The sequence below is a fragment of the Rhinolophus sinicus genome, chromosome 13 (assembly GCF_057876585.1).
Source record: "Rhinolophus sinicus isolate RSI-liver-muscle chromosome 13, RSI-T2T, whole genome shotgun sequence".
Classification (NCBI taxonomy): Eukaryota; Metazoa; Chordata; class Mammalia; order Chiroptera; family Rhinolophidae; genus Rhinolophus; species Rhinolophus sinicus.
The window spans coordinates 51,947,235-51,971,266 of record NC_142513.1 but is presented as its reverse complement, the minus strand read 5'-3'; the positions used below and the strand labels follow the sequence as shown (position 1 = coordinate 51,971,266).

At 43.3% G+C, this 24,032-nt stretch overlaps 2 protein-coding genes across 2 annotated transcripts in view; one reads left to right on the top strand and one right to left on the bottom strand.

Moving 5' to 3' along the window:
- IGF1R (insulin like growth factor 1 receptor) overlaps positions 1 to 1,816 on the bottom strand; it is a 258,431-nt gene extending 256,615 nt beyond the window's left edge. The window contains exon 1 of the mRNA XM_019726667.3: positions 1,118 to 1,816. Within this exon, the coding sequence (XP_019582226.1) occupies positions 1,118 to 1,211 (94 nt within the window). The 5' untranslated portion in view covers positions 1,212 to 1,816. The remainder of the gene's footprint in view (positions 1 to 1,117) is intronic.
- On the top strand, positions 1,717 to 23,248 carry LOC148756086 (uncharacterized). Its single transcript, XM_088789329.1, has 4 exons — positions 1,717 to 2,815; positions 10,923 to 11,045; positions 12,485 to 12,621; positions 15,255 to 23,248. The coding sequence occupies exon 1, from the start codon at positions 2,129 to 2,131 to the stop codon at positions 2,561 to 2,563; it is 435 nt and encodes a 144-aa protein (XP_088645455.1). The 5' UTR covers positions 1,717 to 2,128; the 3' UTR covers positions 2,564 to 2,815; positions 10,923 to 11,045; positions 12,485 to 12,621; positions 15,255 to 23,248.
- The last annotated feature ends 784 nt before the right edge of the window (positions 23,249 to 24,032 follow it).

Sequence of the window (24,032 nt, the reverse complement as noted above, 5' to 3'; positions counted from 1 at the left end):
AAAACAACACGCGCCCCTCCCCACGCGCCGCCGCCGCGGACCCCGGCGATCGGTCCACCGCGGCGCAGGGCACCTCTGGCCAGGGCGCGGCGTCTAGGTGTCCCCACGCGGCCGTGTGGCGGCGGCGACACCCCCGCGTGGCAAGCACGTGTGTGTACACGCACGTCGGCTGCGACCACAAACCCACTCCCGCACACTCGGATGCTGCCCGACCACCCCCTCCCCAGTCCCGCCAGGGGTAGGAGAGCGTCCACGGGCCGGGCAGACACTGGGAGGAGGTCCCGGAACACTCGGAAATGGGGTCCAGACGCGCTCCCAAGAGTGGCCGATGTCGGGCCCCCGACTTCGCACTTTTCCAGGAGCTGCACGGAGGAATGGGGGTGCAGGCGGGCACGCTCCCCGCACCGCAGAGCCGTACTGGGCAGCCCCGGGAAGCGTGGGACAAGTAACCTGCGGCGGATCGGGTGAAAGTGACGCGAACGGCCAGGAACCCAACGAGCCGGAGGGGCAAAGCGCGTTGGGTGACAGGAGGCCGCACGGGGATGTTTGGAAACGTGTCCTGGGGCTGCGGGGCCGCTCCGCCCGACACCTCCTCATCGAGGGCAACTTGTATCCCACAGGCGGCTGGGCTCCCCGCCAACGGGCGCAGCGTCTGCCCCACAGCGAGGGCTCCGCGCGGCCGCACGAGCTGTCCCCGCGGTCTGCGCGCGGTGCGGGCGCCAGCGCGGGGTGCGGACCAGCCCCGCGCGCCCCGACAGGGACAAGGTGCGGGCGGCGTGGCCCCACGGGGCGCGAACTTCCTGAAAGGAGTTCCAGCGCCTGGCTGGGAAGGGAGCGCCACAGAGACACGCGGTCCGCGCGCGGGGCACGGCTCTCGGGACAGCGAACACGCCAGCCCGCGAGGCCCTTCCCTCGGGGGCACCGCGCGGAGCCGGGGCGCGCGGGCCTGCCACCCCCGAGCCCGGGGCCGAGCCCCTGCGCGCCCCGCCCCGCCCCGCCGCTCCTGCGCCCGCGGGCCCGACAGCTGCGACGGGGGCCACTCGGGTTTCGCAAACAGGGCGCAGCCCCTCGGAGGAAAAGTTCCCGCAGTGGCCGCGGGCGGCGGGCACATACTCACTTTCTCCACTCGTTGGCCAGAGCGAGAGCGCGACGGAGACACACAGGAGCCCCCACAGCGAGGTCAGGGACCCTCCTCCGGAGCCAGACTTCATTCCTTTGATTTGGGACGAAATTCCCCTTTCTCAAAAATAAAAGGGGCGGGCGGGCGGGCGGTGGGGTGGGGAGGAAAAGCAAAAGTCTCCAAGTCAGTCTTCGCTCCCCCTCCGAACGCAAGGGCGAAGCAAACAATCCTCCCGAGGCGGCGCGGACGGGGCGGGCGGCCCCTCAGCGTCGGCAGCCGCGGCCCAGGGCTCGGCCGAGTCGGGAACCCGGGGCGCGCCGGGGCGGGCTGTCGGCGTCGTCGGCCTCCATTTTCAAACCCAGAGAAGCAGGAGGGGGGGTGGGGGGGGGACTGCAACGCGAGGGGGGCAAAGCCCAAATCCGTCCGGGGCGAGCGCAACACACCCGCCCGCGGCCCCCGGGGGAGGCGGTGCGGGCCCCGAGCCGCGGCGGCGGGAGGGCGCGACGCAGTTCGCAAGCTTGCCGCGAAGTCCCGGGTGCGGGCGAGGCCGGCCGGGCCGAGATGCGGAGTCACAATGAATGAGAGGCTCCCCCTCTTGCAGGTCCTCCGAGCTCCTCGCGCCGCCGCCGCGAGCTCCTGCCCAAATCCAGGACGCACACAAAGCGGCGGGCCGGCCGCGCCGCGCTCAGCACTCCCGCCGCCCGCCCCGCGCCGGCCCCCGCCCGCCGCGCCGCCGGCTCCGCGCGCGGGGGCTCCGGCTCGCTGAAGGTCAAAGCCGAGGCGCGCGGCGCGCCGTGGAGCTGCCCCCCGCGCGGGCGGGAGGGGCGTGAAGGGCCCGGGGAGCGGGGCCGAGGGTCTGCACGCGCCGGGCACCGCGCGCCGGAGGCAGGCTCGCTGGCGGCGTCCCTCTCGCTCGCCCGCCTCTCTCGAGTTCGCCCGGTGCGCTCGCTCCTCCTCAGGTTTTTTTTCCCTTTTTTTTTTTTTTTTTTTTTCCGCTCAGCGGAGTTAATGCTGGTAAACAAGAGCCTCAGCCTCGCCGCGCCGCTGCCGCCGCCGCCGCCGCCGCTGCCACACACTGGGGGCTCACGCGCGCGCTCTCGGGCCCGCGCACACGGACACGCGCGCGCGTGCCTCCCGGAGCCGCCGCCGCCGCAGCCGCGGCGCGCCCAGGGCCCGGCCCAGGCCGGCGCGCGCCAAGAGCTGGAGCCCGGGATCCCAGGGACGTGCGGAGCGGAGCCGGGGCGTGGGGTACAAGGCGGCAAGGCACCGCCCCGCCGCCCCCGTCCCCCCGCCCGCGCGCACCCGGAGACGCGCGCGCGCGCCCACACGCTCTCGCCCCCACCCGCACTGCGCCGGCCACCCTGCACGCGCCCTCCCCTCCCGCAGGACTCCAAAAACAATGCCCCCGGCGCCGGTCCGGGCTTGGTGGTGGGGCCAGCCTAGGAGGGGTGGAGAGGCGGGGAGGAAGCGGGATGGGCGGGGAGTGCGGGGCCCGAGAGGTTCATTGAAAACAGCAACAGCGCGGCTGGAAAGCGCGTTTCCCCGGTTCTTGAAAAGCTTCATTGTTTCTTGCAGCTGTTGCAAAATAAATAAATAAGTGCGTGCATGCGGCATTTTTTCGCAGCGCTCTGGAAAGCCCGAACGTGGCGGGAGGGGCACACCTGAGAGAAAGGAGATCCCTCCCAGGCTCCCAAGGTGGGCACTTTCACGCATGGCTAGGGCGGCCGCGGTGTCGCGACTGGGGAGCCCGGAGTTGCGGGGCTCACGGGGAGCTGAGGGGGAAGGGCGCGGCCCGCGGGGCTCGGCCAGGGGGTGCAAGGGAAGACGGCCAGCCGCCCGCCGCGAGCCCGGAGCCGGGAAAGGGGGGCCCAGACAGGCTGCCCCGTGTGCCCAGGGCGCGTCCCCGCGGCGGCCGCCAGGGGGCGTAGCAGGCGCGGGGGAGGGCTGGCCCGCGGAGTGTCGCCTCCCTCCGAACCGGAGAGGAAATGTGGGGGCCCGGACTGGGGGCCCGCTAGACTGGGTCGCACTGGCCGGGCCTCGAAGACCCGCGGCCCGCCCCAAAAGCTCCGCGCGCTGCTCCGGGCTCCACCACGTGGGCGGTTGCTGGGAGCGGCCAAAGCGCGTGCACCGTGAGGGCCTCGGGGGCCCCCGAGGCTAGGGGGCGTGTCCGAGGGGCCCCTGAAGGAAGGGGTCCGGGGCGGTGGCGGGCACAGTCTCTCCTGACTGGGGTCGAGACCCAGGAACACGCCGCACATACGCGCGATCAGTGGTCACTGCGGAAACCCACCCGCACCTGCCTCGGGTCCCCCCGGGCCCCTCCCTCTTGCTTCCTTTGCTATGTAAGTGACTAGAAATCAGCACCAGCCCCAAGTCTCCTCTGTGGCTTTCTTGAATGTGCCCAAGGAGAGGTTTCCCCAAAGCAAGACTGCCCGAGAACTGCCATCTAACGAATAAATGCTGCAGAGACCAGGTCCTTAAAGGGGGAAACAGCCCAGCAATGGCTGGAGAAAGGAGTTTGAAATACGTGGACTTTAAAAAATAGTGAGTGGGCCACGTGTTGCCCTTAATGTGGTCGGGTTTCAAGACTCAGGCTAATTGATGTTAACAAATAAAAAGAAGATGGCTAATAAAAGAGTCGTGAATGTCTAGATCGAGCAGAAGTGTTTATCTCATGAACAACCAGGCTGTCTGGTAGGAAGGGATCTGTTCTAAAGAAAAGGTAGGCTTTTTTTTTTTTTTTTTTTTACTCTTTACTTGTAAAAGATTTCCGAGTTACATTGTTTGTATCCCATCGTTTGTAAATCATTTTTAAAATTAAGACCTGAAAACAAGTCAAAAGCTATCATAATGGAAACCTAGCCTTCCCAGACCCCCATACTTATTCCCTAGATCAGTGATCTCCTTGGAAATTTTTAGCTCAATTCAGTTTGTCAGTTGTATAGAAGGGAAATAAATCTTTTTTTACTTAAGAGAGTTATTCAGATGGGATTGTTTTGCTTAACTAAATGAAATTCAGCTTAATTTTTAAATAAAATATTCCAGTTTTAGATGTTATGGACGTTAACAAAGGAAGAAATGTATTAGAATCTTTAAAAAGAAACAAGTTTAGCATGTATCATTTAAAAATCAGGCACTACATGTGAATAATTAAAATTCAGTCTACTAATTTTTAAATATTCCTTCAGAGAGTTCCCTGCATGAGGTTGGTCTTGATGCCTACAGCTTCATTCTGCAGTTAAATGTAAACGAAAATCAATTTTATATTTTCATTGTATTTGGTGTTTAGAATTCTGAAATACATGCTTGTAAATTTAGCCAGAAATTCAGAGCTGACTTTTAAAAGACTAATTCTAATAAAAACTCTTTAAATACTATACAATATATTTTCAGTATTAGTAATAATTCCCATTCATTTGTCCCTAAAGACATAAGGTACACAGAATAAAGGACAAATGCTCAGTTGTTTAAATTGTAGTGATTTGGGTATTTTTTACCAAAATGATTTTTCATTTGTCAATTTTTAAAATGTGTGTGTTTCCCTAAAGTAGTAGGACATAAATAAGATTAAGCTATTTTAGATGGAAAAATTAGATGATTATTATTACATACCTTCATTTTTAGAAAAAAAAGAATCAAAATATAAGTTGCCTTTCAGCTTTAACTTGATCACATAGACACAAGGCAATTTTTATTTTCTTCAATGATTACATTCTACATACTAAAGTCAAACTTATTTTTTCCACCTTGGAAATAAAATCACGTAGTAAAACATTCACTGGAGTCTTAGCTTCACAATCACACTGACAGTGCATCACACTTGTTTGTTGTTATGCCATTTTCCCCACGTAGCATAAATTTCCCTTCTTTGGAGCAGAAACTGGTTGCTTCTTTTCGTTTTAAAAAAAACTGTGCACTTGAAAACAGCTATATCTCAAATGATGCTGCTAAATGTTTCAGACAGCCCCAAATGTAATATATACCAAGTGAAAATATGAGAAACAGCCCAACTGACAATTGACAAGTATTAGCAGTAATACAATATGTTGTGATTCCCAGAAACGAATGTTATTCAGCAGCAAAAGTGAGTAAACTACAGCCACACACAACATGGGCGGGTCTTGGAAATACAATGTTAAGTTAAAAAAAAAAAAAATGCAAGTTCTGAAAAAAACTACACAATTAACACCATTTTGATAAAGCTCTTAAAAGCAGGGACAATAAAAAAATACATAGTAAGTATTTTAAAGCAAGAGAATGAACTACATGGTGAAATATTTTTGTTTTGTTTTCTTTTACCAAGAGGATTAATAACACAAAATTCAGGATCCTGGTTCCCTCTGGGAGTGGGTGGGGAGAACCCATAAGTACAGGCAGTGTTCTTAGAGATATGTTCATTTCAGACTGGGTGGTAGATTTATAGGTTTCCATTTTATGGTTATGCTTTATAACTAACACATGTGTTGTGTGTGTATAAAATATTTTAAAAGATAAAGAAAAATATGGGGGAGAAAGAGAGCATCCCAGTTTCCAACCTGATTCCAGATTCCAAGCTGTTTGTATAAGCAATTCAGAAGCATTAAAGTACTACTAAAATGATATAGCTAATCAAGGTCTCATCCTTAAAAGATACATTTCAGAAGAATGTGTACACAGATTCTATCTATACAATTCAAAACAAAAACAGATCATGACAGAAAAACTGTAAAACAATTCACTTCATAGGTAATCAGGATCATTAAGAGTGCATTGCATAAACCATCTAGCAGTTTCCTATAAGGTTCAACATACACATAACTTATGATCCAGCTATTCTGCCCCTCACAATTTAACCAAAAGAAATGAACACCTATCCACAAAAAGACCTGTATGAGAATGTTGTAGTTGATTTATTTATAATAGCAAAAAACTGAAAAACACCCAAATACATCAAAAGGAGAATGGATAAACAAACTGTCATATGTCCATTCCACGCAATACTTCTGAACAAGAAAAAGGAAGGAAATATTAATACATATAAAACCATGGATGAGCCCCCAAAATATAATGTATAAGCCAGGCACAAAAGTGTACAAAGAGCACAAATTCGTCCATTCATTTAAAGTTCAAGAGCAGGCAAAACTGATTTATGAGATAGAATCACGGTTGCCCTTGGCAGGGGGAACAGGATATTGTGGACGACTAGGAAAAAGAACAAAGAACTTTCTAGGAGGGTGGCGAGGTTCTATGTCTTGTTTGGGGTACTGGCTATGGTAGTGGATGCATTCATCAAACTGTGCACTTAAGATGGATGCACTTGCCTCGTGTGTAATTATATCTGAATTTTCAAAAGGTTTTAAGAGTGCATTATATAAGTTGGAAATTTTGCAGCTGTGCTAAAAAAGGTTAGCACAATGCTTTCCATTTTGGCTGTTATGTGAGTTAGTCGAGATGATCGTCTCCGACCTCCATGCCCACAGCCATCTCTGCAGATAAAAACACATCTGCCTAAGGTCCCCTGCAAAGGGCTTGAGCTGTGGAAGGCAACAAGGGGTCTCCACAAAGCCACACAGGGGCAGGAAAGGTCTTAGTGAGTTCTAGTTGGTTCCAGTCCCTGCACAGCCACAGCAGTGAGAGTCCCAGGTCTCCTTGAGATTTGTTTACCCTCAACTTGAGAAGATTTTCTATTTTAGATTACCCAGATAGCCAGCTCGCAGGGCCATACGTGCTACATGCCTCCAGAACACTTTAAAAACCATGTGGAAGTTTCAGCAAGAATTTGGACAGAGACAGTGGGCACTTCTTTTTGGGGGACTTCTTCCAGAACCATGTTCAGGTGAAACATCAATAAGGGAAGTTTCTGGAAAACCCAGGGTGGGCCAGGAGTGCCAGGCACCCTTGGCATTACCATAGAGCCAAGGTGGAGACTGGAAGACTTCTTTCAGTGCACTAGCGCCCCAAGCACAGTCTTCCACAGGCACGAGCCTGTCCCCAACCTGAAAGGGGGGCATGTTCAACTCCCCACCTCGTAATCTGTGGGAAATTAACCAACGCCAAGAGTGCTGTAATGACTCCATCTTTTCTCGCTCAGCATTTGCCATGGTGAGTCTCTGAGATGGGTGAGCCACCTTCACTCTGTGTAATTAACTTCCATACATATCAACAGTAAGGATAACTGTCTGGCAGAGAGCACAAAAGATGCTTCCTCGTTTTATAAGTGCATCACAGATGTACCTGAAAAGTGGGGTTAAATCAAAATTTTTGTTCCCTTTGATTAATACCACCAGCTCTATCAGCAGCATGTCACGGAGAGACAAGTCGCTCCTCTGCCCTGCCCTGCCCCAGTCTGCAAAGCTGTGTGACTTTCTGCAGGTTGCTCTGCCTCTCTGTTTTCTCCTCTGTAAGAGGATCATGTTGGGAAAGCCCTTTCTGCTTCTGAAATGCCGTGATGACTTTCTTAGTTTTGTAATTGAGACTGGTACGTCCTTTAGCTGTATGTCTCCTACTTTTGCCTTCTCTGTCAAGTAATTAATAGTCTATAAATCAATGCACAGGCAACAGAAGCAAGGCTCTGGGAGTAATAGCTTCCTAATTTGTCTTATTAAGGCAGATTTTTCACACATTAGGGTTTCTTAGAGCACAACACATTTTTTTCAGCAGTTCTGAATCTCCATATATTCTCTTCTAAGAATGTGGGTATGAAGAGACAGCAAAACGTGACGACGGCAGGGGCAAGTGGCCACAGGTTACCCACAAAAGGAATAACCCCCCAACTGATCATTGAGAATGTCCCCACAAAATGTTCTCTTTGGGATATTAAGTTCTAGTGGAACCTTATTCTGTAGACTATATTGGGACATTTCTTCAGTAATTGTTTTTAGCAATGTCAGTGTATCAAGGTCCTTACAAACAGCCACTCTTTCTGGCCTCGTGGACATGCTATGAATAAGAGATCTCACAGCTGTGCAAATGCCTGCTGCTCTGCGGTGTGGAGACACCTGGAGAATCGGGTTTATACCTGTCCTTGGAAGGCCATCGATCACCAAGAGACCGGACACAGGGGCAAGCGCAGGAAAGGGCAGTTTCCTATACCCAGTGAGGAGTGATGAAGACACATAGATATTAAGACCAGTCTTATATGACTTCTGGTTTCATGTACCTGGGAAACGGTAATTAGATTTGACCCAGGTAACTCCAATAGGCAGAGCTAGACCAATGGGAAGGAAAACAGATTTCAGCTCTTTTTAAGAATGGTTCTTCTTTTCCAATAGAAACAAATAACTCGCATTATCTTGCAGTGTCTTCTGGGAGCACGGCCTTATGGAGAAAGAGCTCTGAATTATCAGGCTGTTGGGGCAGAGACTGAGTCCACACCTGCCAGAGAAATTGTCCAAAGTACTGGACGGACTGAGAGGGTGAAAGGGTGACATCCGAGGTCCCTTCCAATTCCAGGATCACTGCATATTTTGATCGTACTTCCGTGTGGATTGCTGGGTGTCTGATGGGAACTGGTTTTGCTTTAAATGAATAGTGACTGGCTTCCAAGATGAAGATGTATCAGTCAGTTTAGTGGGATGTTGAATGTATCTTCTATCGCAGAAACCCTGATGCAATCGCTCCATTCAAGTTCAAGTTCCAATAGGCCAAAAAGTCAAGCTAGGAGGTCCGGGATTGGTTTCACATGAACCACATTGTGGGAAATGGTTGAAGCAGGTGGGAGTCAGGTAGAGATTAAAATAACATGTGTGTGCTGGTGTGCTAGCGTCAAATGTTTGATAATAGGTGATGTGTGTGTGGGGGGGAGCCCTGATTTGTAGAGCTTGCCAATTACCCTTGTGTAAGTATTTTACCAGGGCTAATTCAAGCTACCAATGTGAAGTCACCGAGTACAGACTTCTGAAGAAATGTGCAACAGGCTTTTGTGAGACTCTGGGCCTGCCCAATGCATCACTGGGTGGAGATATCTGAGAACCATGTGCTGTCTTTGTAACAAATTAAATATGCACTCGGTAATAAATGTATAAGCAATCCAGTACAAAAATGGCAACAGCTATAAACAGGCAATTCACAGAAGAAACCAGAATGGCCAATAAGCATAAAAATATACTCAGGAACCTGGCTGGGAAAATAAAGAACTGGATGGGGCGGACTGTTCACAGGGGGACTTGAATTCTTATTCACTGCTTTCGGGAAGATAAATTAGTACATCCACTTTGGAGAGCAACTTGACAATAACGCATAAGGTTAAAGATACACATACCTACCCCACAACCCAGCAATTCTACTCATAGAGTGGACCCTAAAAGCTCTTGACAGATGTACCAGAAGACACATATAAGAATGTTAATTGAACCATTGTTTTCAATAGTAGAAACAACTAGAAACATTCTGATTGTCCCTCAGTGGAAGGACAAATAATTTTTCATACAACAGGATGCTATATAGAGGTTAAAATGAATGAACCAAATCTAAATGAATCAACAGAGATAAATTTAACAACCAATATTGTGTGAAGGAGCAATTTGCAAACGTTATATAACCACACGCTATCTTGAAATAACTATGAACACAAAATGATAGCATATTTTGTTAATGTAAATATGTATATAGAGCATAAGTATAAAATATGCATGAAAATGACAAACAGCAACCTCAGACATTATCTTTGGGAATGAGGGGAGAGGAAAGGTATAGAGAGTAGTTTTCACTATACTGGTAACATTTTATTTCTTGAAAAGACAGAAGAGATCTGAAGCAAATGGGGCAAAATGTTAGTATCTGTTAAACCTACATGGTGGATACACGGACATTTTAAATTCTTTTCTGTACTTTTCTATATGCTTGAACGATTTTATAATTTTTTACTTGTCTTTCTTTAAATAAACTTTTTATTTTACAACAGTTTCAGATTAACAGAATCATTGCAAAGAGAGAACAGAACGTTCCTGTATGCCCCTAACCCAAACCTTCCCTCTTATTTACATACTGTATTATTAATATGGTACATTTGTCACAATGAGTAAACCAATATTGATAATGATTGTTATTCTTAACTAAAGTCCATCCTTTATTTAGAATTCCTCAGTCTTGCCTGAATGTCTATTTTCTGTTCTGGGGTCCCAGCTAGGATCCCACATCACACTGAGATATCATGTTTTCTTGGACTTTTCTTGGCTGTGAGAGCTTCTCAGACGTTCCTTGTTTGTGATGACAGGTTTGAGAAGTACCGGTCAGGTATTATGTGGAATGTCCCTCAATTGGAATATGTCTGGTGTTTTCCTCATCAGACTGGGGTAATGTGTGTTGGGGAGGTAAAATGCCATTCTCCTCACACCACATACGAAGAATACATCTACTCATCCTGAGTTATTACTGTTGATGTTGACCTTGATCACTTAGCTGAGGCCATTTATCAGGTTTCTCCTCAGTAAAGTGACTCTTTTTTCCCCTCTTTCCACACTCTCCTCTTTGAAAGAAAGTCACTATGTTTAAGGAGTGGGGAGTTAGGCACCCTCTCATTCAGGATAAAGTTATCTCCATAAGTGATTTGGAGTTCTGCCTGAGAGATGTGTCTATTCTCTCTATTTGTATATTTCTTAATCATTATTTTTACCGGGATGGACTCATGCATATTTATTTCATATTTTCACTTATCATCCAATGCTACTTTGTTCCAGCTTGGGCTCTCGGGAGCTCTTTTAGTTGGTTCCTGGGTCCCTATCATTGGGTTTTGTTGGTTTTGGGGGGTTTGTTGTTGTATTTTTTGGGTTTTGGGAGTCTTTTTTATTTTGTTAATTTGTTTGTGTGTGTGTGTGTTTGTTTTTAGCTCTTCCTTGTTTTCTAGCTCTACAGGTTACTCCAGGCTCATCTTATCTACCTCCTGCCCCAGTCCTAGAATCAATCATTTCTGCAAGAGCTCTGGTTCCTTCTATCAAAATCTGGGTACTAGGTGAGCTTGTTGTTACTGGGGTGTCATCGCTTCTAGGCCCTCTTAGCTGACATAACAAGGACATATGTGCATGTATAGTAACTTGTGTATCTGCTCGTATCTGTATCTAGATTAAATTAAACATGCACTCATACAGTAAACATGTCTCATACTGAGTCTCCACACTAATCCATTAACACGTGTCATTCTGACCTCCTTGGCTTAGAAACCTGGATGTCACCATCTGCTGCTATCCATTTACCTATGGCTCCACTTACAATTTTTTTGAAGAAGAAAAAGAAAAGCTGTAGGTAAATGCTTCGGCATCTTACAGTATCCAGACCTAAGGCGCAGACATTTACAGAGCAGACATTGGAGGGGAGAGGACAATTGATGGCATGATCCATTCCCAGATCTATCTTTGGTGGCTTGTACATTCCAGTGGGCACTCATGGGAACAGACAAAATGTCCTTTCAAAATGAGTCTCCGAAGCCCATATGGGGAGATGAAGACCATCAAAACACACCAGGAGGGAGTCTTGAAGGCGGCAGGGTGAGAGGGAGAGGGAGAATCATGGTTTGCCTGCTAAAGAGAAAATGGGATTGGACTCATTCATTTCCAACAGTACTTTTCAACCCCTTTTGAATAATGGATCCCTTTGAGACTCAGGTGAGGACTGTGGAGCGACCCTCAATCCAGGAAAACATTCACATAGATCAAGAAGCATGAAAACATTGCCCTATGGTGGGGGAAACCTCTGAGCCCATATCCGGATCTCGAGTTAAGAAAACCTGATGTATATGACATGAAAGTCAAGTTTGTTTGTTTGTCAGTGGGGAGAGGTGAGCAAGTGGGCTCAGCGTGGAGGCTGGGTTTTCAGGATAAGAGAAACTCCTGCCTTCCAGGTGAGGCGCCAGGATGGGTCACTGCAGCTGCCCGTCCCCTCTCATCATTATTTACATTTACAGCAAAGGATGCTGGTTTGCTATTTATGGAAATCATACACAATTTTTTCTTTTAAAATCAATCTAAGTGTTATTTTTAATAAAATCAGTTTAAAGAATCCTATGAAGTGACCTGTGGGACAGTAGAGAACTGAAGAACCTGTTTGAACAGGTACAAACAGAGATGTCTCGGGCATCAAGAAAAAATGCACATGTTTCCGAGCCCAAAGGGTCTAGAGTCAAACCCCGTCTTTCCCATTTGCCAACTGTGTGATCTCAGGGAAGTGAACTTGTGCCATCTGTCAAATGGCAATAATAAAATCTGACCCTCATAGGGGTCTTTCTCTAAGTGTGTTTCCTATACCACCCACATCAGTCAGCTGAGGTGTTTGTAAAATGGAAATTCCCAGGCGGCCACCCAGAATTTTTTTGTATCAGATAGACTCCTAGGGGGGCAAAGCCTAGAGATCGACATTGTAACAAGAGTCCCCAATGATTTTTCTGGTGCTCTGCAGGCTTTGGAGAGGATGAAATGCGTGAATGTCACCTCCTTATGAAGGGATCCCCCAAGTGGCCTGCTCAGGACTGTCAAGGATGGTTGTGCAGGTTGAACACTGCACAAGTCGGGGGATGGGCCCCCTGGAATTGTTTGGTACGTAATCCACATGGTCCACCTTCTCAGCAGGAGGACAGCTGATCTAGACCCTCTTCATTCTTTCCCCTTTTTTTGAGCGGGGTCCTCCCAGCCTTCCTCCCAGTTCTCAGCTACACGGCAGCCTTCCAGAGAATTCCTTCACTGATCGGGGGGCCTAGAACTGGATCTTGCCATTTGTGGTCAAGAAACTTGACAGGGCGAGTGATCAGTGACCGCTTTGGTTTCCTCCCATCAAGGCTTTCCTCAGCTGTGTTCCTGGGATGGGGGTGCTGGAAGGGCCCCTCTCTGGCTGAGAAGTTAAGTAGGTAAAGATACAACCAGCTTCCCCACCCAAGTTCTGTTCTGCTTCAACGTATTAATAGATTGCATTGTGGCTCAATAGTTCATTTGGAAAAAATAATTCCACTACCTTAATAATTTAAAAAAGTTTGAAAAGCGCTGCCTGTTACCAGGCACCCCAGGGGAGCCTGTGGAGCAGATTGTGAGGGCAGAGGACGAAGGAGCCTCAGCTCCGTCTGGGGGTCTGTAGGGCTCCCCCAAAGCAGCACCCTACACCTTCATTTCAGAAGTAGACACTGACACAAGGGGTTACAACCCCATGTCCAGAATAGGGGGAAATTCTTGAGGCCTCTCCAAAGCTGCCCTCCCCTGCCTATGGGAAAATTGACCATATCCACTTACGAAAAGAAAAATGGGATGTTGGTGGATCCCTGTCCACGTCAATCATCAGTCCAAAGTCTCCTGAAGGTCTCCAAAGACCACAGCCCCAAAAAAAGGCATCAAAGTCATTACTGAGAGACCCGAGGGAAAGGAGGGTATGTGGTACTTTGTCGTGGGCACCAGCCAATGGGAGTAAGGGTGAAGAAAGAGAAAGGAGTCTGGAAATTTTCTGTAGGAACCAGCGCTCCCCCCCCGCCCGCCCCCCAGATCTGGAGCACTTGGAGCATAAAGGCAGACATCTTTCCTCACTCTCTAAAATCTGACATTTGCAAGGGGCATTAAATTGTCATTACACGTTTCCTCCTGGTTCACAATGAAGACCTTAGGAAAAAATTTCTCCAACAAAAGACGGTATGCTGAGTATTCTTACAAATATTATCCCATTTACCTGCTCATTGTGATTCAGCCACCACGGGGGCTGGCTGCTGCCTTGCTTTCTCAGTGGGCCACAGATGTGGAGGGCTGTGTGTATTCTATTTCTATGGTTCTGTACCAGGCTCCTCTCTTGCTTTATTAATTTATTCTCTTTCTCCCCATACTCTACTCCCATCCCCCTCGTTACCCTCATAAAAGTAGGCAGGTCGTTTTATATTTTGTACATAATTGAAAAGTTGGGTTATAGTAAAAGATACACCCTATAAGATTACAACAATGGTTGGGGGGGTGTCATCTGATACCACTTGTGGACCCTGTCCCTGGAAAAATCTGCCTCTATTCAAACACACAATTTTGCAATTTCTGGGGTTCAGGGACGCCTAAAGCCCTCTGTAGACATTCTCTGAACCCCAAGTTCACTACCCTCATTAAAAGAAAGTTGTGAGAAATAGGAAAGCATTTGCAATGCAGACTCCTCTAAACGGACTGTACCTTTTAGTGTTTCCAAATGTCCTGTGCTAGTCGTAATGACACGATGTATTATTGGGTTCCTTTGTCTCACTTCCTTGGGTTTCCATTTGGGAAGGTGTTTAAAAAACAACCCCTTTGTATTTCTGCAATATGTTAAGACCTTAAAGAGAAAAGTCCCCCTCGAGCCCTACGCCCTCGTTCCCTCCGTACATCCTTGCATCTCTCAGGGATGAACAGCCCTGCTTCCAAAGGCGGGACCAGCTCTGCCTTCTCCATGCTTTCTCCTCCCCTTACCATTTTCATACATTGCCAACGATTCGTAGGCAGAGTTTGTGTCGCTTCCTTCACTACTGTTACTTAAGGGCACATCTAAAGTATTCAGTAAATGTCTGCTAAGCCAAGCGAAATTCCTCCTTTCTCACTGGGAAAATTTTTAATGCAGAGAAATTAAGGAGCCAAGTTTTAAAGAGACACATTACCCCAGGAGCCAGGATTTGCAGCCCATCACAGCGTTCTCTTAGTTTTGCTTTAGATCTTTGTTTGCTTAAAAGAATTCAAATTTACAGATGATTTTATTCTCTGGTTTCATTTTCTCTCCTCCTGCCCATTGCAGACAAAGCGGAGATCATTACTGTGGTCTGTCGCTTTCCGATTTGTATTTTATAGTACTTGTATGGCATATCATTTTTAGTATATTTTACATGAGTTAAAAATTTTTTACATATTCCGTACCTTACTTTCTAAACTCAATATGTTTTCAAGATCTATTCTTGTTCCTGCATAGAGATCTGGTTTATTTGCCTTAGGTATTATACAACATCCCATGATTTCATTATGCATGTCGTACTTAGCCATTCCCAAAGGAGAGGTATGTAGGGCCCCCTGCCCAGTTCATCACTATCACAAACAATGCTGCAATAAACATCCTTATTACAACTCGGCTTACTTTTTGCACACATTTCCTAACACACCATTGGTGAATAGGAAACGGCTGTTTTGGTAGAACGTGGAAGCCATGTTGGCTCCTATGTGATTTTTTTCCCCAATGTGTTACTGTCTTGAAGCGATCAAAAGAGAAAATCTTGGCAATGAATGCAGACCTGAGCTGAAAATCGACAGAAATGTTTTTCTTCAGAGCAATGAGTGGCAGGTTTTGTGGCTTCGAGGACCACTACTGAATGATCTGGTGACACTGGGAGTACAGAGGGAGAAAACAAAGAAATTGGAAGCATCTCGTCCTGTATTAAGACAATGGAATCCTAAAGAAGGCTATCGCCAAGGCCGTATTTTTAATTTTTATGAAAATGGTCTCTACTCCAGGGCACCCGTACCTACCTGTCCCGGAAAGAAGGAGCCACAAAAGACAGGCAAATGACAGCAGTGGATTTACTGTACTGTATCTTGTCATGATTTTCAAAATTGGTTTGTTTTTATTAGTTCTTGTATGACAAAATTCCAGTTTTTTAGTGTGTTCCCCAACCCTGTTTTCCCCATAAGACTTACTATTTTTAGTGAAGGAATTTGCACCGATTTCCTTAAGTACCTGTGGAAAAGGGTATGTACCTACCCTGTTTCCCCGAAAATAAGACCTAGCTGGACCATCAGCTCTAATGCGTCTTTTGGAGCAAAAATAAACGTAAGACCTGATTTTATTTTATTTTATTTTAAAGACCCAGTCTTATATTATAGTAAAATAAGACCGGGTCTTATATTAATTTTTGCTCCAAAAGACACATTAGAGCTGATGGTCTGGCTAGGTCTTATTTTCGGGAAACACGTTAGCAATGGAATTGCTGCGTCACGGGGAGGTTCATTTTCAATGATTCCAGATTTTTCCAAATTGCTCTTCAAAGTGGCTTCACAAATTCACACTCCTACCAGGAGAGGAGAGTTCTTATTTTCCTGCTTCCATGCTATTGCCTGGTGTTGTTAGATTTTACTTTTACCAATATCATGGGTATAAAGTGCCTTCTCATTGTCTTAATTTGCATTTCCCCAGTTGCTAGCGAAGCTGAGCATATTTTTATGTACTTATTGGCCATTGCAGCTTCCTCTTCTGGGTATGACCAGTTTAACGCTGCCGATTTTAAAGCCAAATTGTTTTGTCTTTTCCTTATTGATTTATAAGAATTCTTTATGCATTCTAGATATGACTCCTTTTCTTATTAAATTTCTACTTTTATGTTCCCCTCCCAATGTCCCCATTCTCCATATAAGTCTATTTTTTATATTCCTGCTCCACTATAAAACACAGAGGATTTTTTTTTTTTTTTCTTTTCTGGAATATATCCTAGGTACCTGTGGTCTTGGATTATACAATTAAGTTGTACAACTAGGAAGTTTGAAACTCAGATGTCTATAAAATTTCTGGTTTTCCTCTCCATACCTTACCCATTCTTCTGTTTATTTTATAGAACCTTCTCTGTATACAGGAGAGTTTTCAAAGCAGACAAAAAAAGGTATCCCTTGTCCTGAAAACTGTTGGCCAAATTTACTTCTTTTGCCAGGTTAATAAGAAAAGATTTTTGTGGAAAAAATTTGAGAAGGTTAAGCCTCACATTTGAATTGGATTTTTTGTCAATGTCCTAAGTCCATGGGGAAAAAAAATACACTTTACTAAATCCCATGATTCTCATTTTTAAAATATTCAAGTCACAAGCAATCAATCATGCTTTTCTGACAAATTACCTGAGGAAAACTTCCTTAAAAACTAAACCAATAGTTTCAGATGATGCAAGATTGACTTGAGTGCACACAATTATCTTTATGAAGAGGGATACATGGCTACATTGGAAAATTATGTGTCTACGGCTGTCACTGTGACCTTATGTATTTGTTTTTTCCTGAGATGAAACTCATAAAGATGTAACTTCTGGAAAAAAAACAAAAACAAAAAACTAAACCAAGTTGAATTTCAGAATAAATTGAAAAAGTGACATTCAGATTTTTTTTTTTTTTCAAATGAGATACCTAACTCCTAAAAGAAAATACTTAAGCGTTTGCCTAGAACTGAAATTTCAGTGTGTGGAAATGTGAGGAAAAGATCTAAGTGTGGGCCAAAGATTCCAACAAAGTGAATGATGTGGTTTTCTCAGGGGTGATTTTGCAACTTGAAACATTCCAAAAAGAGTTACTGATCACCAGGTTTCTTTTAGCTTCTAGCCTTGAAATAGTTGGCATATATGGAGCTCTTAGGAATATTTGGATAGATTAAATTTATATTGACATTTTTCTCAAAGTTGGCATGGGTTTCTCACTGTTTGTGGGCATGTGTCAAACACAGAACATTTTGAGACATTTAATTTTCCAACTGATAGATATCAAACTGTCCCTTCCTACACCATATTCTTGAAAGCTAAATCGCATTGAGATTTAAAATGTCATTTTTTCCTGGCAAAAAAAGCAGCAGATTCCTCAAAAATTAATGATACAGGTAGGACCCAGCAATTCCACTCCTAGGTACACCCAAACTAATTGAACGCAGGGACTTAAACAGATATTTGCACACCCATGTTCATAGCAGCATGAGTCCCAGAAACCAAAAGATGGAAACAACCCACGTGTCCATCAAAAGATGAAGGATAAACAAAATGCAGTCCGTCCACACAACGAAATATTATTTAGCCTTTACAAAGAAGGAAATTCTGATACATACTAACGTGGATGAACCTTGAACGCTTTGTGCTAAGGGAAATAAACCAGATACAAAACGAAAAATACTGTATGATTCCACTTATATGACATCTCTAGAACAGGCAAATCCAGAGAGATAGGAAACAGATTAAAGGTGACCAGAATCTGGGAAGAGAGGGGGATGGGGAGCTATTGTTTCAAGGGTACAGAGTTTCTGTTTGGGGAAGATGAAAACGATTTGGAAATAGGTAGTGGTGATAGTTGCACAATATTGAGGATGTAATTAATGTCACTGAATTGGACATTTAAAAATGGTTAAAATGGCAACATTTGTGTTATCTATATTTTACCATAAGAAACAAAAGTTTAAAAAGAGGGTTTCCTCAATCCCCTCCCCCAATAAAGCTACAAATGCTTTGTTTTTAAAAAGTTTGGAAAACCTATAAAGTAAAATAAAATTAAAGCCACCTGTTCTATCACCGTGCTGTGATACCATGTGACTCATGAGCTGTGTGTTTTCTTTTTTTCTGGCTCTACCTATATGCTGATTCATACCCAGGACCATCCAGTGGCCTGCTTTCTCCACTGAAAGCTGTAACAATCAATAGATTCCAATCTTATTTGTCAGCCTGGTTTTATTCAAATCCATCAACTATTGTTGGAAATGTAAAATGTTTTCAATATTTTCTCAGTGTGAAATAATTTGGTAGTGGGTGTCCCCGTAGGTACCTTTTGTGAACATTCGATTATTTCCTTGGGATAAATGCCTTAAAGCAAAATTTCTGGGTCAAAGAAGATGAACGTTGTTCTTTTTTAAATCTCCTAATGCACGTACAAGATGTTTTGCGAATTCCATTTTCAGCAGCCCAGTATAAGATTTTACTGCCTCCTCACCAACACTGAGTATTACATTTTATAAAAGTCTCTTTGAAATTAATAAGAATAAATTCCATAGCAATGCAATGCTATTGGAGTAATGGTAGAGTAATGATCGTACGGGTAGAAAAGGATAGAAGAGAAAAAAGGTAACTTTGGTGTAATATTGGTATAGTAAGAAAGGATAAATTGTATAGGTTATTGGCGATAGAACTGGTGTAGTAACAGGGAAAAAGATCACATTTGTAGATTAAAAACAGATGGATGAAATCAACAGAGACCTGGCTTGTTAGAATGATTAGCCATTCTCTGTCACCGTTATCTGGATGGAGACACCCTTAGGGCTTTCTCTGTCTGAGGAGTTTTGTCTCATGTCGCCTGCCCACCATCCAAAGCCCTGCCAGCCACACCTAGGAGTTCACTTGCCAGCTTCTTGGTCTTTTCTCCTGTTTTCTCTTTGCCACGAAATACTTTTCCTCACCCACTTCCTCAAGTACAGACCTATTCACTCTTTGAGATCCAACTCTACCGAACCTCCAATGGCCACAGGTGGCAATCTGGGCCATGATGGACAGGTGCAAACGCACCCCACAAATGGGCATGGAGTGGTGAGGCCCTTCTAAAGACAGCTTTGAGGGGGGCCTGGGGATTGCCCACACCACGGAACGCCATCTGGAACAGTGGGGGACGGGAGGGGTGTCACAGTTCTGGGATGGAGGTAGGAGGCTGGAAGCTGGAAGTAAAGGGGGAGTGGAGTGCAGGTGGGCATTTGTACCTTCTCTCCCGGGAGGGGGGACATGAGAAGCAGGGCAAGATGGGCAGACAACCCCATTTCCTGGAACATGGCACCTCTGAGACTGAGAGCTCAATTCTGGAACAACACTCAGATTTTAGAATGTAAGACATCTCGTCTTCAGGTATTATAAACTAGTAACTTGAGTTTGAGTCGCCCCTTAACCTTTCCACATCTTACCGCGTTTTTACAACGTTGTTTTGAGGCTCAGAACTAGCGTGGGAAATTGGCAGCATGGGCACTGTCACTATTAGTTCTCCTGTTTTACATGCGTGGTCCCAGGGTTCGAGAAAGACGGACAAAGCAGCAACTCACACCCAGCACTTCTGGCCCCACACCCACACTGCTCTCCAAGACAGCCCAGGCTGCTCTTCAGAAAAGGTGGCCACCCTGTCAGGTCTGTGACTTGTCTGAGGTGACAATGTCATGTCCAGGTACAAAGTTTAGCAAGAATTCACTGCGAAGAAGGCTTACCTTCCAATGACCCTCCTGGAAAGAGTATAACAAAGGACTTTGTTTTCTGTTGCAGAAATTAAGAGGCGAGAATGCACAGAGAGGCTGTGTGGCAATACTGGAGATTCTCTAAGAACGAAAAGTGTGGACGATGTCTTCATAATAAATGGCTTAGGAGACCTTTTAATAAGAAATGCTTTAGATAAATTTTCTAGAGTGCATATACTTCATTTATATCCTTTTTGGTTTTTTTCACTGCTCTCTAGCCTATTATTCTAATTCATTACACTGCTTTCTAATTATCTTAGTATTTTTGTTCGGTTTGGTTATTTTCATCAATAGTGGTTTATACAGAAGCACCACTGAGTAGGCGGTGTTATACAGAGTCGAAACTCGCATTGTTTATGTCCTCAAACACTCCTTTAAGCAAACCAGAATCATGGGCCAAAAGACCCCTACTCTCTCCTAGGAGCGCCTGGAAACACACACACACACACACACACACACACACACACACACACACACACACACACAGTAAGAGAGTGGAAGAATGGTGCTGGTTTTTCACGGAAATATATCTTTTGCTTTTCAAACAAAATATCATAAAGATACTTAACTAAATATCACACTAATTGATACCAGAAACAACAATATAGACACTAACAAATCAGAGATTTGGCTTCAGATTGCTGGAAAAACCCACAGTTTTGGGAGTACATTTTTGCTTAAGGAAAAAAAATCCCAGGACATTAAGGAAGGAAGTGGCAAAGTTCCCCTACCTGAAATAATTTTCTTTTGCTTTGTTCCTGCAAGTAGGGTAAAGGTACTTCTGATTTCAGGAGGTGGTATTGCTTAGGTGCGATTGGAGAAATAAATGCTAAAACACAGAGTGCCTACATTAGTGGGAGTTCATGTTTCACGTACACATCACTTCTTTTTCTGTTTTTCAACTTAAGATTTTAACTGTATTTATTCATCAACCAATTGAGATATTCACATGCTTTGATGAAATCGTTCAACTATTTATATTCTTTTAAGCCTTTTTCTAATTTTTGTCCATAGGTTAATGAATTTCGCACCACCATTATCCATAGTTTACACATTTTCATACATGTTTATGTTCTGCTTTTTTCACTTTTCATTGTTTTTTTACACATTTTTCAATGTGTCTGCAATCACCTACATGTTTTTTTCTTGAAAGGAGTAGCTGTCAAACTTTCTTTAATAAAATAATTCTTTTATCAAACAAAATTCTATATGGTTTGGAGGGATACCTATCTAATCTAGGACTAACCACAATAACAGTTCCTTTCAACGTTTACAATTCCCCTTTCCTATACAATTAAATTATTTTCAGTGTTGGAAAATGTAAACAACATTATTATAAGTATCTTGGGGTTTAATCTTTTAAAAATTAAATTTATTAAGATACCTTCTGAGAGGCAACTTTTTCTGAGTGGAACTTTTTTGTTTGTTTGTGATATGTGTTGTCAGATTGCTTTTCAGCAGAAAGGAGCCAATTTTTATTGCCATCAAAAAAACAAGAATCCTCTGTTTCCCTAAACCCCAGCTAGGAATGAGTTTTGTCATTTGCTTTACTTTAATTTGATGGAATGGGTGTGAAATGATGACACATTGATGTAATTTTAATTTCTTTAAATTTTAGAAAAGGTGGTTGGTCCACCAGATATTGGTCTCCTGTTAGAGTGTTACATTTTGTTTAAACCATCCCTTTCATTTTAACATTTGTCTCTTGAGCATTAGTGTTTGGTTGTGTTTTAATGAATTTATATAAATCCTTCTTCTGTTTTAGATAACATTTGTGTACCATTTGTTTCAAATATCTTTCATTATCTTATATGGTTTTTAGAAATCGAATTCTATCAACCTACTTTTTCTGTTGCTTGAATAATCAAAATTATTTTCACATGTGGTTCTATTCCTTTTTTTCCTAATTTTCCTATTATTATTAGGGGTAGTAACAGCATTTAACCTTTAATCCACTCGCTGCTTATTATGGTAATGGATTTGAGGTCTAGATCTAAGTTAATTTTTTCATTTTGATTTCTAATTATCCCCAAAACATTCATTAAATAATTAATACCTCTCCACTTGCTTCGTTAGTATTTATCGTTTACCTATTTCTTATATATCATCATCTACTCCTGCATTCTCTATTGTGTTTAAATTTGTTTCTGTTTTTCAACCAAGACCACAATGATTTTTATTTTCTTATTTTCATTATTCTGTATTTTCTAAACATTTTCCATAAGCATGTATTTTCTTTTATTTGTTTTTGGCATTTTATAAGGAGGAAAAATCTTTTAGAAATTTGTATTTACTATTCATACATAGTTATTTTTGAGACATAACATTGGAGTAATTTTTTTCAGATTTTTGTATTTCTATAGGTTTAATTGGCTGTGAAGCAGATCTAAAAATTAACTTGTGGGAAAAATATATTCTTTTCTATGTTGGATCACCCAATATAGTACAGTTGTCTTCTATTACATCCTTTTTTTAAGCTTAGTATTTTCTAGTTTTGTTTGTGCATCTTGAGTTGGGGTAATTTTAGAATATTGTGTGTTTTTGTTAGCATTGTGAAGGGGATGGCCTCGAACCAATAACCAATTAAGTGCTGGTTTTTACCACAAATGCTTTGGAGTTTTGTAGATTTAGCCTTTACCTGGATACTTTCACAAAATCTCTTTTCATTTCTAATACCTTCAGTTGGAATCCCTAGTTTCTTCAAATTCAACTTAAAATAATGATTCTTTTTTAAAAATTATAATATTGATTATCTAGTGCATATTTGAAACATTGTTAAGATAACAAGAATCTCCAAAGACATGCCAAATAATTTTAACAAAACACATCTTTGATTTTGCCTGTTTTAAAAAAGAATGCTTCAAAAGTTTCTCTATTACAGACGAGTAGGTTTTATCATGTTAAAGAAGTATTTTCCTATTTCTATTTTTAATTTTTTTATCAGAAAAAATCATTGGATTTCATCAAATATTTAGATCTTTTATTAAGGCCACCTAATTTTTGTTTTGTTCTGGAAGTTATTTAAATTATGTATTTTATTCCAACTTTATTTACATTAAACTGGACATATTACTATGATAAACCCTACCTGTTCATGGTAAAAATACTTTAAAAATAGTGTCATTCTATTTACAGATATTTTCACATTTATAAGAGCTTCATCTAGAGCGAGATTTCCTTGGTTCTGGTACCAGGTTTAAGAACAGGGCCATTTTTGTCTGCTAGAGTAAACTAATAAAGATTTAATTAAATTTCTTTATGAGTTATAATTAGTTTTTATTTGAAATTTTGAAAAAAATTCCAGTTAATTCGTGTCATTGTAGCAAGAAAAGCAGTTTTTTAAGCTAACAATTTCTTTCTAAGCTATTGGTCTGTTCACATTCTCAGCCTCTTATTGTATCATTTAAAATTCTGTAACTTTGCTAAAATCATCCATTTTACTTGAAAGTCCAAATGCATCATCACTGTAAATGGGCAACATATTCCCTAATGATTTTTAGTCTCTTTTTATTGCTTTTAAATTTTTTTCTGGTTTCTAAAAAATTGTTTTCATTTAATTTACTAGGGGATTTATTTATTGCTTGATTGATTTTTTTTTTTTATTTGGTCTTTTCAAAGTAAAAAAGTCTCTGTTTTAGTATTTCAGAGAATAAGTCTTGTTCCATTTGTTTCCTTCTGCATGTATTTTTTTCCTGGAGGTTTTTGCCTGCTTCTTCTTCTAGAAGTATATTTCTAGTTTTTGAAATTTTGCTTTTCTTATTAATAAAAACATTTAAAGCAGTAAGTTTTCTCTCAACATATCTTTCCTTAAGTTCAAGGATTTGATGGGTACTACCATTGTTTTCTACATTTTAAAATGATTTGTTATTGTATTTCAAATTTTGTCCCGGATCAGGTGATAGTTAGAATCTTTGTTGCATTGGTAGCTAGTCATTTTTTAAATTTTAAATAAAATATTATCTTTTTTTGCAATGAGATCATACAATGTAGTATATATAATTTTTGGTAGTTTTCCTGTATTGAAATTTCTTGTTAATTT

Excerpts from the sequence above, each read along its gene's own strand:
- LOC148756086 (XM_088789329.1), top strand. The coding sequence starts at position 2,129 with ATGCTGGTAAACAAGAGCCTCAGCCTCGCCGCGCCGCTGCCGCCGCCG.